General features: G+C 43.1%; 1 protein-coding gene across 2 annotated transcripts in view; it reads right to left on the bottom strand.

Annotated features, from left to right (window-relative positions):
* Positions 1-236: 236 nt before the first annotated feature.
* Positions 237-17215, bottom strand: part of LOC132817259 (partitioning defective 3 homolog B-like) — a 993739-nt gene continuing 976760 nt past the window's right edge. For both annotated transcript variants that reach the window (XM_060827625.1, XM_060827626.1), the window contains one exon: positions 237-3934. In XM_060827625.1, coding sequence (XP_060683608.1) covers positions 3538-3934 — 397 coding nt within the window. In that variant the 3' untranslated portion in view covers positions 237-3537. The remainder of the gene's footprint in view (positions 3935-17215) is intronic.

Genomic DNA, 17215 nt, shown 5'->3' with positions numbered 1-17215 from the left:
GTTGGTGGTACAGAGGCAATGTTTGTGAACCTAGCTCTGTGCAAGGCCAGTTAAGGAACGCTGCGTCTGAAAGATGTCATTGCCTGGCATATCCATGAGAATTTATGGAGATTAACTGCATAGTACCCAAACAGAATGAACTGTACATGGTCCATGTGAAAGTAATTACATGTGAGCATGTGTGTGGAACAAATAACCCAGTCTGTTAATTGATAATAAATGTTTATAAAAGAGGAAGTAGAAGCACTCAAAAGCTTGGAGAAATACTCTCAAAGTCAATTCTGAGTAAAGGAAGATGATCTGTCATCCCATTCCATCTCTGGTTGTGTTGCTGAAACACTCCAGTACTTCTTACTGTTGTTGTTAACGTTTTAATTGTTATCTGCAAGTTCCAGTACAGAATTTCAGTAGGTGCTCAGGCACCATTATCATGGTTCAGTAGCTGTTTCCAATCCTTTAATAAAATGACAAACAATGGATACCCAGAAGTGATATAAAAATGATTAGCAATGGTTACACTGAGAGGTATCTCGGATTATATACATTTTTTAAACTATCAAATGAAACTGTTAGATTTGCAATTACTCAGGCTTATCCATCATTCTTCACCTTAACTTTAACAAGAATGGCAGGCACTCAACGTCTGTAGGAAGAAATGTTAGGTTGATATTCTGGGCAGAACCCTTCGTTCAAAACTTTTGAGTACATAGATTCAACAATTACTGGTAAACACTGTAAAAAAGTCAATCCTTCAATGCAGAACACATTTTAACCCCTTGATAAAGTGTGCAGCCTATTGCTTGCTCTTGACTGTCTGTTATTCTCTGCAATTATCTTCAGCACTTTAATTTTGAACACTCAACTGAGGAGAACTTGGCCAGATGCTTCAACTGGGTGTTCCAGCACCAAGTTGTCACATAGGCAACAAAGTCATGGCCAAACTTTCAAAACCTGCAGAGCTTCAAAAATACTAGTGGCTTAGAAAGGGAAAAGTGAGCAGCTGCATGTGGCATCACTTGCATCTGGCAATGTAACCAAGGTCTTAGCTTGTCCTTCAGATCGGGTCTCATAGCCTTGGGTCACCAAGCGTGAGGATATGGATACCCAAAATGGTCGGGTATGTGCTTTCGACACATGAGGCACTGGGGTTCAGTCTTTGTCCCATGCATTTGGATTTTTTTTTAAACTGTATTCAGTGACTGAAGTGGAGATTGATGTCAACATTTAAGATTAAGATAAGACAGTTATAGTAAACATGAGTCAAGTGATGTTGAATAAAGTTTATGGCCATTAACACAGGTGAAACAAGCTTGAGAGGCTTACTCCTAAATACGACAATGTCACAAGCTAATGTACATATGTGAACTCCATTCAAAGTAGCCACACTGATTACAACCTTCTCTCTCTTTTGATGCAGTTTAACTCATGATCTCACTGTGGAAAATCACCTCACAGACATTGCAGAATTTTGTAACCATGAGCAATGGATTCCTAGTTAATCAGGGCTGCCTGGCTCATCATAAAACAATATCCAATCATACAGTGAAAGCTTCTCATGGTGTAAATTGTTCCATTGGTGTAAGATTCAAAGGCTTGTAAAACTGTCATGGAAACCTGTGCAATGGGCCAGTGGGAATAAATTCTCAAGTGGATTCTTTGAAAATTACTGACAGCAGTCATCAACTGCAGAAGGAGTAGGTTGGAAAGCATTCTCCTCCTTCCCTTTTTCTGCCTGGTACGTTTGCCACAGGCACCTTTCAACCTGCCTCAGTGGCTATACTGTGAATGATGGAGCACTATTGACCATGGGGCCAGGGGAGGGATGATTGGTATAGGGAGGGAGAGCCTTAATCAAATCTGTTCTACCCAAATCAATCATGGCACTGGACTGAGAGAGTGAAAGGGAGCAGAGGACAGCTGGGTAACCTTCCAGTAGCAGGATGTTTGGCTGATCCCTGTTTAGCCCCCTCATCACTCCCAATCCCACATATCCAGACATAATCTGGAACAACTCAAACTGAGGTCAGCTCACTCAGCATATACTGGTGGGATCTTCTGAATTTGTAAGTCTCAGTAACACTGCATAAAGCTCACTTAAGCCATTAAACAATGATGCCACCAGATCTTAATGTTACCCAACTTGACACCAACTGAAATTACATGGAGATCTGGGAGTTCATTTACTTTCTCTCGTGAGCACAGAATGCTTATTAAGACAGGGAAACACATTTTCTATTTAATTACTGATGAAAACCCATTTTTAATTAAATTTAATTACAAAAGCCCTCTTAAACTGACATTTATAGTCTTCTTATATATTTTAAGCCAGCTTTATGACATCATTAGATGGTGACAGGAGGCTGATAATTCTCTGAAACACACTAAATGACATCTCTTAGCAAGTCGAGAGCAGGCTTGGAGACTAGCTTTTTGATCTGAAATCACAAATTATATCTTGCTAATAACCAGATATTGGAAGAGTTTTGACATATTAAAAGGGAAATTATTGCTGGTCCATGGAGAGATAATAGAACAGCTGAGGCTGAATAGAATGGGGAATGATGTCATGTGGAAGAGACACAAGAAGGACTTTAAACTCATGGTGTTACCAATAAATGGAAACTGCTTTCTTGTGAAATTATACTATAATGGTACGTGCTGCTGTAATATAGCTGGATTAACAATAAGCATTTCCCAATCATCACACTGACTATGCTGCTCAGTAATGCTTAGTGCATTTGTCATGGTTTGTGCTGGCTTATACCTTAGGAAACAGAGGTAAGATAATCATCATGGTGGTAGAGCCTGTACCATGATGGTTCTGGAAAGTTCTTCATTCTGTAGGTCTTGTCAGCCTCAATTTGGCACTCAGAGCTTCACTATCATTTATAAACATTCACAATACAATTACATTAAGAATAGGTAGGAATGGATGCATTGCTGATGATTGAATCAAGGGTTCCGATTATACCCCTTTGCTGGTTTATAAATGCATGTGAAGCTTGCAATTAAAATTCCTACCCTGGAAAACTTTATTCCTTTATAAAGTTGTGCTTTATTAAATTTAATACTCGGGACCTCAATTCCCTTGTTGAGTCACTGTTCTGACTACACGATAAAATTCGCAAAGAGGATTAACAAGTAATGTTATCTTTACTGCAGGTTTACCAGGAAAAGATCTGTGGCTCCTTACTGGGGAAAATGCTCCCTCAGTGCAGGCTCAGTCAACTTTCCTTGTGGGCGTTATCTGTAAACCTGATCACAATAAAGGTAGCTGAATGATCTATCAGCAAACTTGATTACCAACACATAATTATTCATCAAGCGATGCAAAACGATCAGAGTGATCTGACTGGAGGGAAGGGCCATTCTTTCATAAATCATATGAGAATAAAACTTAGTTGAATTCAGGTGGAGAATACAGTAAAGCAGATTTATCTCCTCTGCGAGATAGGGTTGAAGACCAGTAGTGGAAAACCACATCTGTTCATGCACTCCCTTTGTGCTGTTACACAATGTCTTTGTACCAACTCTTGGCTAGACAGCTGCTGTCATGCCATTCTTTTGCCTGGGATCTTGATACCGACCATCCTCATAGGGGTACCTGTATCCGTCTGGGCTGCTCTCCCTGTATGTTGTCTTGCCTTGGTCATGATGGCGAGGCATTTTAAAAGTTTGCGTCGGGGATGGAGGCACATCATGCCTGTGGGGTCCCTTGTACTGGGTTGGGAGATTGTACACAGCCTCCCGTAGTCTGGCACTGCTCAAGTAGTCTGGGATCCTGGGGTCCAACCGGCTATTGGCAGCGTTCCTGGGATAATTCCCTAGATGTCGATATCCTGCAGCGTGATGCTGGGCTCCCAGGTACCTGTGTGGCTCTCGGTCACCATAGGGGCCTCGAAGATGATAATCATCTGGCTCTCCAGGAACATGCCTAGAACAAAACAAAAAGCATTGATTTAATGATGGTTGCATATTGTGAAAGTACATGAGATAGTTGGTTAATGCATCTGTCATATACACCTGGATATTACACCTTTATGAGTGACTGGCTTGGTTTTGACACATATTGCTAAAGAAACTACATCAACTTAAATGGGACTGCACTTGCCAGAACAATTCACATGAAATTATTTTGCAGCGTATGAGGGAGGGTGAATGTTGTACACATTATATTCACCTGGAATGCTTAGAGGTGATAAATACTCAGTCTTACTTGCATATTCTCATCCAAGCCTTTAAGTCTTGTCTAAAATCACTCTGGCCTCTGGAACATCCCAAACTTTCTTTACTCCATTTTTGGTGTTTGTACTTTCACCTATATGAGTCTCCAGAGTCTGGATATCCCTTCCTGAGCGTACACACCTCTCTGCCCTCCTTTAAAATGCTCCTTGAAAATAACTACTCTGACCATGTTTTTGGTCTCTCCTATTGGGTTCACATTCCGGCCTGTCTGTACTGGAAACCTGCAATGCTCCAATGAAGCTCAACACAAACTTGTGGAACTGTATCTTTATATACTTCAAGATAAAACATTTCAGTTCAACGATTTCAGATCTTAAGTACAGCTCCCATTGTTTTCAGACAGCAGTGTTGACTCTGCTAATACCATTGCCAGGGCAGCACAGTTGGTCAGTGGCTAGCACTGCTGCCTCACGGTGCCAGGGACCCGGGTTCGATTCATTTTCAACTCTCGGGCAACTGTCTGTGTGGAGTTTGCACTTTTTCCCCATGTCTCTGTGTGGTATCTCCAGGCGCTCTGGTTTCCTTTCAAGGTCCAAAGATGCGCAGGTTAGGTCGACTGGCCATGGTGAATTGCCCGTAGTGTCCAGGGAGGTGCAGGCTAGATAGGTTAGCCATGGGAAATGCATGGTTACGGGGATAGGGTAGGCAGGGTGGGATGCCCTCGAAGCGTCAGTGTGAACTTGATAGGCAGAATGAGCTGCGTACACACCATAGGGATTCAATGATTCATGCCTCTGTCAGGATCATTGTTTAGTTACTTGCCCCATTAACCATCCCCTTTTGCCTCCCATCATTCATAGTGTCATAGAGATGTGGGCAGCACGGTGGTTAGCACTGCTGCCTCACAGCGCCTGAGACCCGGGTTCATTTCCCGACTCAGGCGACTGACTGTTTGGAGTTTGCACGTTCTCCCCGTGTCTGCGTGGGTTTCCTCTGGGTGCTCCGGTTTCCTCCCACAGTCCAAAGATGTGCAGGTCAGGTGAATTGGCCATGCTAAATTGTCCGTAGTGTTAGATAAGGGGTAATGTAGGGGTTTGGGTGGGTTGCGGGTCGGTGTGGACTTGTTGGGCCGAAGGGCCTGTTTCCACACTGTAAGTAATCTAATCTAAAAAAAAATGTAAAGCACGGAAACAGACCTCTCTGTCCAACTTGTCCATGCCAACCAGATAACTCAGCTGAAAATGTGTTGCTGGTTAAAGCACAGCAGGTTAGGCAGCATCCAGGGAACAGGAAATTTGACGTTTCGGGCCAGAGCCCTTCATGAAGGGCTCTGGCCCGAAACGTCGAATTTCCTGTTCCTTGGATGCTGTCTAACCTGCTGTGCTTTAACCAGCAACACATTTTCAGCTCTGATCTCCAGCATCTGCAGACCTCACTTTTTACAACCAGATAACTCAACCTAATCTAGTCCCACTTGCCAGCATGACGCTCATATCCCTCCAAACCCTTCCTATTTATATACCCAGCCAGATGCTTTTTAAATGTTGCAATTGTACTAGCCTCCACCACTTCCTCTAGGAGTTCATTCCATATACTTACCACCCTCTGTGTCAAAAAGTTGCCCCTTAGGTCTCAGGGAAATCTGCCCCAGCCTTTCAGCCTCTCCCTATAGCTCAAACCCTCCAACCCTGGCAACATACTCGTGAATCTTTTCTGAACCCTTTCAAGTTTCACAACATCCTTCTGATAGGAAGGAGACCAGAATTGCATGCAATATTCCAACAGTGGCCTAACCAATGTCCTTTTGCCATTTAATCTTTCCTGCCTTTTACCTCATCACGACTTCCCTTGTGTTCTTTTCTCACTCTCCCTACTTTTCCTTGCCTCCAATACTTGCTTAAAACCATTTGCCTTTTTCTCCAGTCCTGATGAAAAGTTATCAGCATGAAATATCAACTCTGTTCTTTTCTCTCCACATGGAATGCCTACCTGAGTATTTTTCTTTTTTTAAATTTCTAGTACAGTAGCACCTCGACTTATGAACTTAATCCGTTCCGGGACCCGGTTCGCAAACCGAAAAGTTCGCGAACTGAATCAGTTTTTCCCATTGTTCGGATAGTGTAAGAATGCTTGGACGGCTGTTCACAGCGCACGCACCAAAGACAAAGTGAATGAGATCACGCGGGGCCCGCGGGCTTTTGTGTTCAATAAGCACGTAGCAAAGCAGAACAATGAAACCACGTGGTCGCACACAGGCTTTTTGCGTTCGTACCTTCGATCGTACCTTGAATTTCGTACATACGTTGAAGCAAGATTTTATGTATAATCCCGTTCGTAAACCGATTTGTACGTGAGCGGGGTCGTTCGTATGTCGAGGCACTACTGTACCTCCTTATATGGCCTCTTTGACAATGGTTCTTATTAAACACTTAGGAGTATGTTAATATGAGACTGTACAAATGAAAGCTATTGTAGACATGACCATCTGACTTCAATACTATTTCAGTTGTCATTTCTCTTTCTTGATAACATTCCATAAAATCACAATTGTTCTGATGAAGAATCACTGGACTCTACTTTTGTCTCTTTTGGTTTTTCTCTGCTTTTGGTGCTGCTAAACTTGATAAGTTTCTCCAGCACTTTCTGTTATTGTACCAGTTTGGTCTTTATCCCCGTTGATTCAGGGGTCATCCTGAAAACAATGGCACATGTGCAGGGATTCAACTTCATGGATTCTACAGAACTTTAGAACCTCAATCGATGGACATTCTTTCCTCGTGATTCTAGACACAAGCCTGAGAGAGGCCTGCCCGTGCTCAGCCCCATCTTGGTCCCACTTGAGAACAACGGGAGTACTGACCTACCATTCATCGATTTGTGAATTAGCAGTAAGAACCTCAGTTACCAGCTCGAGGGATGAAATTGTGAAAACGATCCCAAGTTGTGGTGATCACTTCTGGCTGTGAACACCATAGTGTCAGTATCAGCCCTATCCCCTAACACGCCGTCCTACAAAGCCAAGGTGCTCCTAAGGTTTTGGGTCCAGTCAGAGGGCCCGCTGCCCAGGAAGGATGGTAGTCCTGTTGCCAGAGCTGTGTGCATCCACTCTGGGGGTGGGGTGGGGAGGGAGGGGGGAAAGAGTCCTTTGAACAGGTTTCAGCTTTACTTAAAAAAAGGAACCAAAAGCCTGGATACCGGGCCATCAGGGCTGGATGGGATAACCCAACATACAGATCAATGTGAGGACACTACTGTGGCCCAATGCTTCCCATGGCTACAGTGGGGACTGGGACGTAAAAGAGATTTCATGGGGCTCCCTGCCTCCAGGGCAACTACTGGCAAGTTTTATTAGGTGACTTGCTGGGCTCTGATGTCTGAGAGGACCCCAGTGTGGTCCTCAAACCTTCTCTAACTTGGGTGATAAATAAGTAAGTAGATTGGCTACTCGCCTGGGGCTGGTTGGATAGCTTCTGCCTAATTCAGTATCAGCTACAAAGTTGGGTCAGTGATACCTTCCCCTCACCCACCCGAGGGAAGTAACAGGCAATGTGGCAGCATTGTTTCCAACTTAGTATTTTGAATAACATCTCTTTAGATAGTCTGTGATCTCCTGATCTTTTTCAATCATGCGAGAGGAATTTTCCAACATATTCATTCCCTCGGCGATCCTATATTTCCCTGCAGGGATTAGGGAAGTGGGTTTGGTGGGGGCAGAATTACAGTCAGGGAAACCGGGCATTGTACAAGGTATTCAGGCATGAATGTCCAGGATAGATGTTGTGTGCAGCAGGCTTGATGAATTAGCTGGTCCTTTCCTAGACATCCATTTGGGATTTCGGTCACAGCCACCTGCCATGCTTCCACTTACCTAATCCCCAACTAACCCCACTCCCCCCCACATTTCCCCTTACAGCGGCTAAATGCACAATCAGACAAGTGATCCAGATTCTGGATTAGTGGTGCTGGAAGAGCACAGCAGTTCAGGCAGCATCCAAAGTGCAGCGAAATTGACGTTTCGGGCAAAAGCCCTTTAATCAGAAATAAAGGCAGTGAACCTGAAGCGTGGAGAGATAAGCTAGAGGAGGGTGGGGGTGGGGAGAAAGTAGCATAGAGTACAATGGATGAGTGGGGGAGCGGATGAAGATGATAGGTCAGGGAGGAGAGAGTGGAGTGGATAGGTGGAAAAGGAGCTAGGCAGGTCGGACAAATCCAGACAAGTCATGGGGACAGTGCTGAGCTGGAAGTTTGGAACTAGGATGAGGTGGGGGAAGGGGAAATGAGGAAACTGTTGAAGTCACATTGATGCGCTGGGGTTAAAGTGTTCCAAGGCGGAAGATGAGGCGTTCTTCCTCCAGGCGTCTGGTGGTGAGGGAACGGCGGTGAAGGAGGCCCAGGACCTCCACGTCCTCGGCAGAGTGGGAGGGGGAGTTGAAATGTTGGGCCACGGGGCGGTGTGGCTGATTGGTGCGGGTGTCCCAGAGATGTTCCCTAAAGCGCTCTGCTAGGAGGCGTCCAGTCTCCCCAATGTAGAGGGGACCGCATTGGGAGCAATGGATACAATAAATGATATTAGTGAATATGCAAGGAAAACTTTGATGGATGTGATCCAGGCAGGCATTTCAACAACGTTCAACATGCTTTTCTGATTGTCCAGAAGTAAGAATTTTATGTTAAAAAAAACTTCAGAATGAAGTAGGTTAATCTGCTGCTAATTGGATGCTGTCTTTTTTTGTCCCCCCAAGGGATTTCTACAGCAAGAACAAATTTCCATGGCTGCCAAATAATTATTAAAAGGAACAAAAGTAAGAGGCTGTTTTGAATGAAATACTGCAAGTTGCGGAAAAGCTGCACTGTCTTGTTCATTTTTCTATTTACCCTCCTTTCTGTCTGGTGTTAAATGATGGATAAAGTATGATTGGGAATTCTAAGTATCTTACCGCAAATACAAAAATAAAGAATGATCAACATGTGTCCTGACAGATATATCTACTTGGGTTTGGTGTGAATTGAAGTACACTATTATCCTTTCTTTCGACATCTCCAAGCCCATGTAAATGTTGTTGACATAACATATTGTTGACATTGCTGATTTAAGACGGTGGTGGACCACGTGTTTATGCGTGACTCTACAAATCTACACTTTTACTTAAGCAAGTACTCTACACCTACTTTAAATTTTGGGAGGAAGAAAAGTAGACTGCAACATTTTGGTTTGTGCATGTTTTTTAAAATTATTTTTTGTTTGAAACATTAAATGCCAAAGATGTCAAAATATGTGGGTTGCTTCAAATACAAGGCACTGAGTCGGGAAGAAAAATGCTTCTTAACCTACCATTTTTGTTGATGTTGGGATAGCAAGGTGTAGATTGCAAAGGTAAAGAGTAAAATGGATCAGGTTTTTATGGTGTGGTTAACAAAGGCAGAATGTCAACTTACGTGGGGTCGAAATAAATGAGTAATACTGTAATAAGAAAGCTGTACACCTCTAATGGCAATATAATGGTAGCAGGTGTCCCTGGTTGTTGTCTAGTGAGTTGTGGTTATATTATGTTACAACAATGTGCAACAGGAGATGTGCTAGAGGAAGCAAGTGTGACAAGGATGCATGCTACACAAGACATTGCAAAAACACACATACACACCTGTGAACGTAGGTCTCAATAATATACCAGGACATAACACAGCATAAAGGAAAGGGAGTCACTGACTGCAGCCATTTCAAAAATGTCAATCAAATTCATATAGAAATTTCAAGACATTAATAAATTCTACACATATAGGATAAACATAAAATAACAAAAGTAAGTATAAAGATATAAAGGTGAACGCTGACATAGAAATCTATCAGATGTGCTAGTGTTTGATAAAAATGAAACTTGACCACTTGGCTGTCGTTTCTTCTTTCTACACTGCAAGATGATTGATCTATTATTATAATGCCTCCAAAGGATGTTGTTTTTTCAATTCATTCACTTACATTTGATGGAGCAGATGTGACCCTGTGCAGAGTTAGTCAAACAAGTGATCTGTCAGTTGCCTTATGAATTTTGCTTTTTACTTCAAACACCTATGATTTTGAGTATACAAATTCATTGAAGTACCCCTATTTCCAACTGGTACCTTTGGTTAGCGGTTCAGCTGGGAAATAGTTCTTAATGTATGACACTACATGACTCGTAGCACACATGCATATTCCCTTGCTATGATCCATTCCCTCTTACACAAAATTATGCAATACAATTGTACAACACAGAAATAGGGTCATGAAGTCTAACTAGTCTATTTCAGCATTAATGACCCATGCAAGCCTTCCACCATTCCTGTTCATCTGAGCCTGTCCCCCTTGTGAACTTCTTTAGGTTCACCTAAACACATCAATGCTATTCACATCAATTGCTAATTGCAGCAGCAAATTCCACATTCTTTTCAGTTTCTGGATCAAGAAGTTCCTCCTGAATTTCCTTTTGTCTTTGATTGGCAGGGTGTGATGTGGAAGGGGTTAAAATAAAACAAACACAATTGAAACAAGACAGACACTTTCAAAACCAGATACGTGTGGAGCAGCACTTACCACAAATTGTTCCATGTAAAAGCTAGGAGTTGAGCAGTTAGACACATAGCAAACCAAAACTTGCTCCATATTAAGCAAAGAGGAAGCTGTGAACAACATTTAACTTCTGTGGCGGGAGTCTGAGGCAAAAAGTCTCATCTCAAATGGGGCGTAACCAAAGCAAAATAGGATTGATCTACACTGCCAAGATTTGAAAATCTATATGTAATTGACCAATAAGAAGAAACTGATATGTGATTGACGTGGGTTTGTGTATAAAAATATGATTGCAACCATCGAAAGGCAGACTCTCTGGGCAAGGACAACTTTTGTCCCTTGTAAGGTTGAGTCTCTTACATTGCAAGTAATAAAGGCACTGTGTGTGAAACAAGAATACTATCGTCTGACTAAACGTTTATTTGACAGTGACAAGTGAAGTCCAACAGGAGTTTGTGCTGGAGTCTCAACTTTTTACAAATTTGCACCAATGGGGAGCAAAGGCATGATAACTAAATTTGCTGATGACACCAAGATAGGTAGGAAAGTATGTTGTGAAGAAGACTTTGAGGGGGAAGTCAGAGACAGATGTAGATAGATTGTATGAGTGGAGAAAAATCTTGCAGGTAGAGTATAAAGTGGGAAAATATGAAGCTGTTCACTTTGGCAGCAAGCACAAAAAAAGAGCATTAGTAAAACAGAGAATGTCTGCAGAATTCCAAGATGCAGAGGGATTCAGACGTTCTTGCGCATGTTCACAAAAAGTTAATATTCAGGTTTAGAACATAATCAAGAAAGAAAATGGGATGCTATTCTTTCTAAAAATAAGGACGCAATGCTTTAGCTGCACAGGGTGTTGGGTGAGACCACATCTTAAACACCATGTGTAGTTTTTGTCTCCTCATTATACATTGGGAGTACTTTAGAGGATGTTTTTACGTATATATTTACTGAAAAGAATTTCCACTTTTTTACAAAAAAAACCAAAAAAGTATAAAAGTTCAAAAGTACAGAAAAGTAGAAATAATATCGTACTATTAAATTTTATTACAGTAATGTTGATAGTAAACTGCCTGCTATTCTTCAAGATCCAGTCGTCCTATATTTACTTAACGCAAATTAGCAGAAACTCAAATTAAATAAAATAACATTAAATTAAGTTACAATCCACTAAAATTAAATTACACTACATTGTACTATATTGCATTACTCCACTTGCCACACCTCCACCAAGACCCCTGTTCACGGGACCAACAGTTATTATACCTGTATTTACGAGGCCTTCCCTGCACCCACCTTCCCCCGCCCCCCCCCCAGACCACCCTATACAGCCCCATGGCTATATAAAAGCCCTAATCAGTACCACCGACAGATCCATATCTATGTAATTTAGAAAGGGTCACCATATCTTATAAAATCACTCTATTCCGTGGTGCACCATACTTGTCAGGTAATTTTGAGAGGCGTGCTCCATCACAAGTCCTTGCCACCCTGCAAGACCTGGAGGCTTTTCTGATATCCAAATCATTAGGATGTTCTTCCTTGCACAGAGTATAAGAATGTTGAATAACCTCTTCCTGTGCTCACTCAAAGTGGGAAGATTCGGTAGCCCCAAAAAAGAGGGACCCCAGATCCTCCCTAACTTCAATTCCCAGGATCCTCTCCAACTCTTTCACTATGGCCCCTCCCCCAGTAAATGCAGATCTTGTAACAGGACCAAAAGCAACGTGAATGGGTGCCAATACTGTTTTTACATTTGGGACATTTTGGGGAAGATCCTTTCTTAAACTTTGCCAGCCTCTCTGGCGCCATATGGGCCCTGTGTAGGATCTTCAGTTGCATCGCTTGTGCCTTATTGCATAGTTAAATTTTCTTTACATTCCCCCATATATCCTCCCACATTTCCAGCTAGATTTCTTCCCCTAACTCTGGATTCCAAATCTCATGGAGTTTTCCATATCCTCCAAGGCATTCCCTCTCTGCAGATGATATGTGTTACTAACTGAGAGAGCGTCCTCACATCGGAACAGTCTTCTTTCTATATCCGACTTGTTGGGCTGGTTCAAGAGCGTGGTGTTCTTCCATATGTAATCCCTAACCTGGAAGTATCAGAAAAGGTCCCTATTTGGGATTCCGTATTTCTAACCTAATTGGCTGAAAGACATCAAGACCTCTTGAGACAGGAGACTCCTTCACACTCCCATGCTGTGAAGCTGGAGTCCATTGACCCTAGTCTAAATCCTGGGGCTCACACTAACGGGGTGAATGGTAAAGTCTTAAGCAAATTGCCCTCACCCTGCCGCATTATCCTCCGTGCTTTTCCCGTATTAATAATAACTGGGCTCTCACAGTGCTCAACCACAGATCTCATCTTATCTATGAACAGTAAGTCTATGACGGGACATCTCGCCTGCGAGATTTCTACATCAAGCCATATCAACATTGAGTCATTACGCACCCATTCACTCACATATGACAACAGGGCACCTACTGGTATCTCTTCAGATCTGGGATGTCTACACCCCCCTAAATATCCTGCGGAAGTTGCAACTTGGTAAATTTAATTAGGGAGCACCTATGGCACCAAATAAATGATCCAAGCCATTCCACAAACCTCCACATCACCTGTTTGGGTACTAACAACAGGAGCATTGGATATAACAACCGAGGAAGAACATTCATTTTAATCAAAGCTATAAGGCCTAACTATGATATGGGTAGTCCCTCCCATCACTGCAAGTCTTGCTTTATTCTCTCAAACAGCTGCACAAAGTTAGCTCCGTACAGCTGCTGGAAGTAAGGGGGAATAAAAATTCCCAGACAGAGAAGATCTTTCTGTGACCATCTAAAAGGAAACTCCATTTCGTCCTCCATTTTCAGTACTTCCACCAAATCCCCCCAAGGACATGAGTTCCGATTTTGTGAAATTTGTTCCGTATCCCAAAAAACTGTTGAATAACTTAATTTTTTGTATTAGCCAGGTTGTGGACTTTTCAGAGTTAGCCAAAACAGAACATCGCCTACACTGAGAGTGATTTTGTATTCCCCAATTCCCTCCTTCGGTGTCATTATTTCAGGGTCCTTTCGGATAGCCTCAGTCAGTGGTTAAAGTACCAAGGTAAACAGCAGCGGCAACAGGGGACATCCCTGTAAGCTGCCCCTCCCCATATCAAAATTGCTTCATTTAACCCCATTCGTAATAACCACTGCCTTGGGGTCTTTATATAACACTACCACCCACCTGGCGAAGGCCCCTCCCAGACCAAAAGAGACCATCTACAAGCAGCAAAGAGATCCGACCATTCCACCCAATCAGAAGTCTTTTATGTATCCAGGGAGACCACCATATCCGGAATCATTCCCTGCTGACATATTTGCACTATATTCAGTACCCGCCTGATATTGTTGAAGGAGCTGCGGCCCTTGATAAAACCCGTCTGGTCCACTTTTATAATAACGGGCAGCACCTTCTCCAACCTCAGATCCAACACCTTTGATAGGATTTTACAGATGGGTCTGTATGATGTGCAATCCTTGAGTCTTTCCTTTTCTTTAAAATAAGGGAGATATTTGCCTCCCTAAGGGAGAGCGGAAGGCAGTGCTGGCTGCAATGAATGACTATACATCTCCAGCAGTGGTTCAGCTAACATGTGTATGAACTCCTTGTAAAATTCACTCTGGAACCCATCTGGACGGGGTGCCTTACCACCTGTAGTGTCAGAGGTGTATTTGAAAGGGATGCCTGATCTGTGTATATACTGGGGAGGTCCAAGTTTTCAAAAAAGGATTCCATTCTCACTTCTCCATCCCCACAGCCCTATGACCAATATAACTCTGCACAGAACTCCTGGAATCTGACAGTGATCTTCCTCAGTGCACGAGTCACATTGCCAGTTCTCTCCTTGATAGTCACAATAGACTGTGAAGCACTTTCTTCCTAGCCAGGTATCTACCTGGCTTACCTCCATATTCAAACAGCCAAGTTTAAGTGCAATTAAGTTGTCATTGGACAGGCAAATGGACGTACATGAAATAGTGTAGGTGGGCTTCAGATTAGTATGACAGGGCGGTGCAACATCGAGGGCCGAAGGGCCTGTACTGCGCTGTAATGTTCTATGTTCTATGAGACCCCTCAGTTCACCACTTGTGTGAGTGCTGAGTCCAGAGCAGCTTGGAGAGCCAAGACCTGTTGCAATTTGACCAAGGATGGTCTGGTATAATATGCCGATTCGACTGCCTTCAGCCGGGCCTCAAATATCTGCTGCTGCTCCCCTCTCTGCCTCCTCCTCGTTGTTGAGTATGAAATAATCAGACCCCTTAAGAATACTTTGGTGGTCTCCCAGAGCATGGATGGATGACTGGTCGTACGCCAACTAATGTCCCAAAAAGCCCTGAGCACCCTTGTGATATACTGTACAAGGTTGTCATCCTTCAACAGAAATGGATCCATACGCTAGTGTCATGTGCCTATTCCACTACCTTTGGTCTTAACATCTAAATATACCACCACATGGTCCGCAATAGTTACGTTCCCAATCCTGCAGGCCCACCAAGTCCACACAAACAAATGGAACAAACAACATATCAATTCTTGTGTGGCACTTGTGCGGGTTGGAGTAAAAGGTAAAGTCCCTCCCATTCGGATGGAGGCACCTCCACATATCCACTAGCCCCAACTCCTCACACAAGTCCACTAACTGTCTAGACTGCCGAGGTAGACCCGACAGCCCCCTTGGCATCCTGTTGACCCCAGGGTCCATGAGACAATTAAAATCTCCTCCTAAAATCGTATGGCATTCCCCAAGAACCATTAATTTAGAGACTACATCAACTAAAAATTTGAGACGATGTGTCGGGGGACAGTAAATGTTCAGGATGCCATACTCTTCTCTGCGTACCAGTGCTTTGAGAATGATGTTCATACCCATCCTTGATTTGATCTATCACCTGAAATGGGAGGTTCCTTCATACCAGTATGACCACCCCTCTGCTTTTGGGGTTAAGGAGGAAAGGAACACCCTATCGTATCCCCCTCCCTGCTGTAACTTCAGATGTTCCCCATCAGTCAAATGTGTCTCTTGCAAAGGGCGATATCAACCCTTTCCTTCCTCAGATTTAAGAGGACCATTTTCCTTTTAATAGGGGAATGGCTCCCCTTTATATTCCAGATGCACCACCTGAACAGATCGCGAGCTATGACCGCACACTACAGCCCACAGTCCCCTGAGAGGAAGAAGCCCATTCAATGTGCGATGAGTTGAGAAAAAACAGACATTATCAAATCCCAGACTATTCCTACAAACATTACCAAAACTAGTAAAACTAAAAAGCTAACCTCTACGCCTAACTTGAACAAATAAACACAAAAAACACAAATCTCCTGAGATCTCCCTCCTTGAACACAGGGGGCATTCGCTCCCAACCTCACAACCACCCTAGCACCTTCCAGTTAAGGTTGCGCCCCAAACCCAAGCAATGGGAAAAGAAACATATTATTTACACTCCTACAACTTAACAATGGACACCCACCTCTTACCCTCCACATCTCAACCCCACACATCTTTACACCAAAGAAGTAGCCACCCCTCACCCAGCAAATCAGAACAATAGAATAATTAATAACCACCAAACAGATATAATATAAAACATACTGGATTTTACACCAAAGCAATACCAAGCCCGAGACTCCAAAAGGGAAAAGAATAAAGAGAAAGAAGATAAAAAAAGATTGTATTATGCCATTGTCCGGACACATCTTTTCCTCCTTCCTCCTTGGCCAAAGTCTATCATTTCAGCGAATTTAAAAATTCTTTTACTTTTTCTGCCGAGTCAAAGTTGTAGACAGCTCCCTCATAACTGAAACGTAGAACTGCCAGGCACCTCAGAGAATATTGAATGTTTAAATCTCTTAATTTTTTCTTTACATCATCAAAGTTCATCCGTTTCTTAATTATGGCCCTAGAAAAGTCAAGAAAAAACATTATTTTTGAACCTTTATAAGTCAAAGCCTGTGGATTTCCTCCCAGTCTTCTGGCTGTTTCTATAATTAAATTCTTTTCCTTGTAATGCTGGAGTCGCACTAGGACCAGGTAGGGGGTGCTGGGCTGGCCCGGACCTATGCATCGCGATTCAGTGGGTCCGCTCCACATTCACCTGGTCTGACTCGATCTCCAGCCCCAGCAACTCCAGAAACCACCTTCGAGAAAATCGGCGAGGTTTTCACCTTCTTCACTCTCCAGTAAGCCCAAGATCCTGCAGATTTTTTCTCTGACCTCGATTTTCAAGATTGTCTACTTGTTCCTGCAGGGCCCTTCTAAGGTTCGGACCCGCCCCTTGGACCTCTCAGCGTGGCCTTTGAGGCTGTGGTCCTATGTTCCATCGCTTCCATGCGCTGATTCAAAGCCCGGATCTCCTGCTCAGGCTTTGTCAGCATGGCAGCAATTGGTTCCAGTGCTCCCTCGATTTTTTCACGGAGTAAATGCT

Source organism: Hemiscyllium ocellatum, chromosome 7 (assembly GCF_020745735.1).
Source record: "Hemiscyllium ocellatum isolate sHemOce1 chromosome 7, sHemOce1.pat.X.cur, whole genome shotgun sequence".
NCBI classification, from domain to species: Eukaryota; Metazoa; Chordata; class Chondrichthyes; order Orectolobiformes; family Hemiscylliidae; genus Hemiscyllium; species Hemiscyllium ocellatum.
Note: the sequence above shows the minus strand (reverse complement) of the source record. Positions and strands in the feature narration are given on the sequence as shown.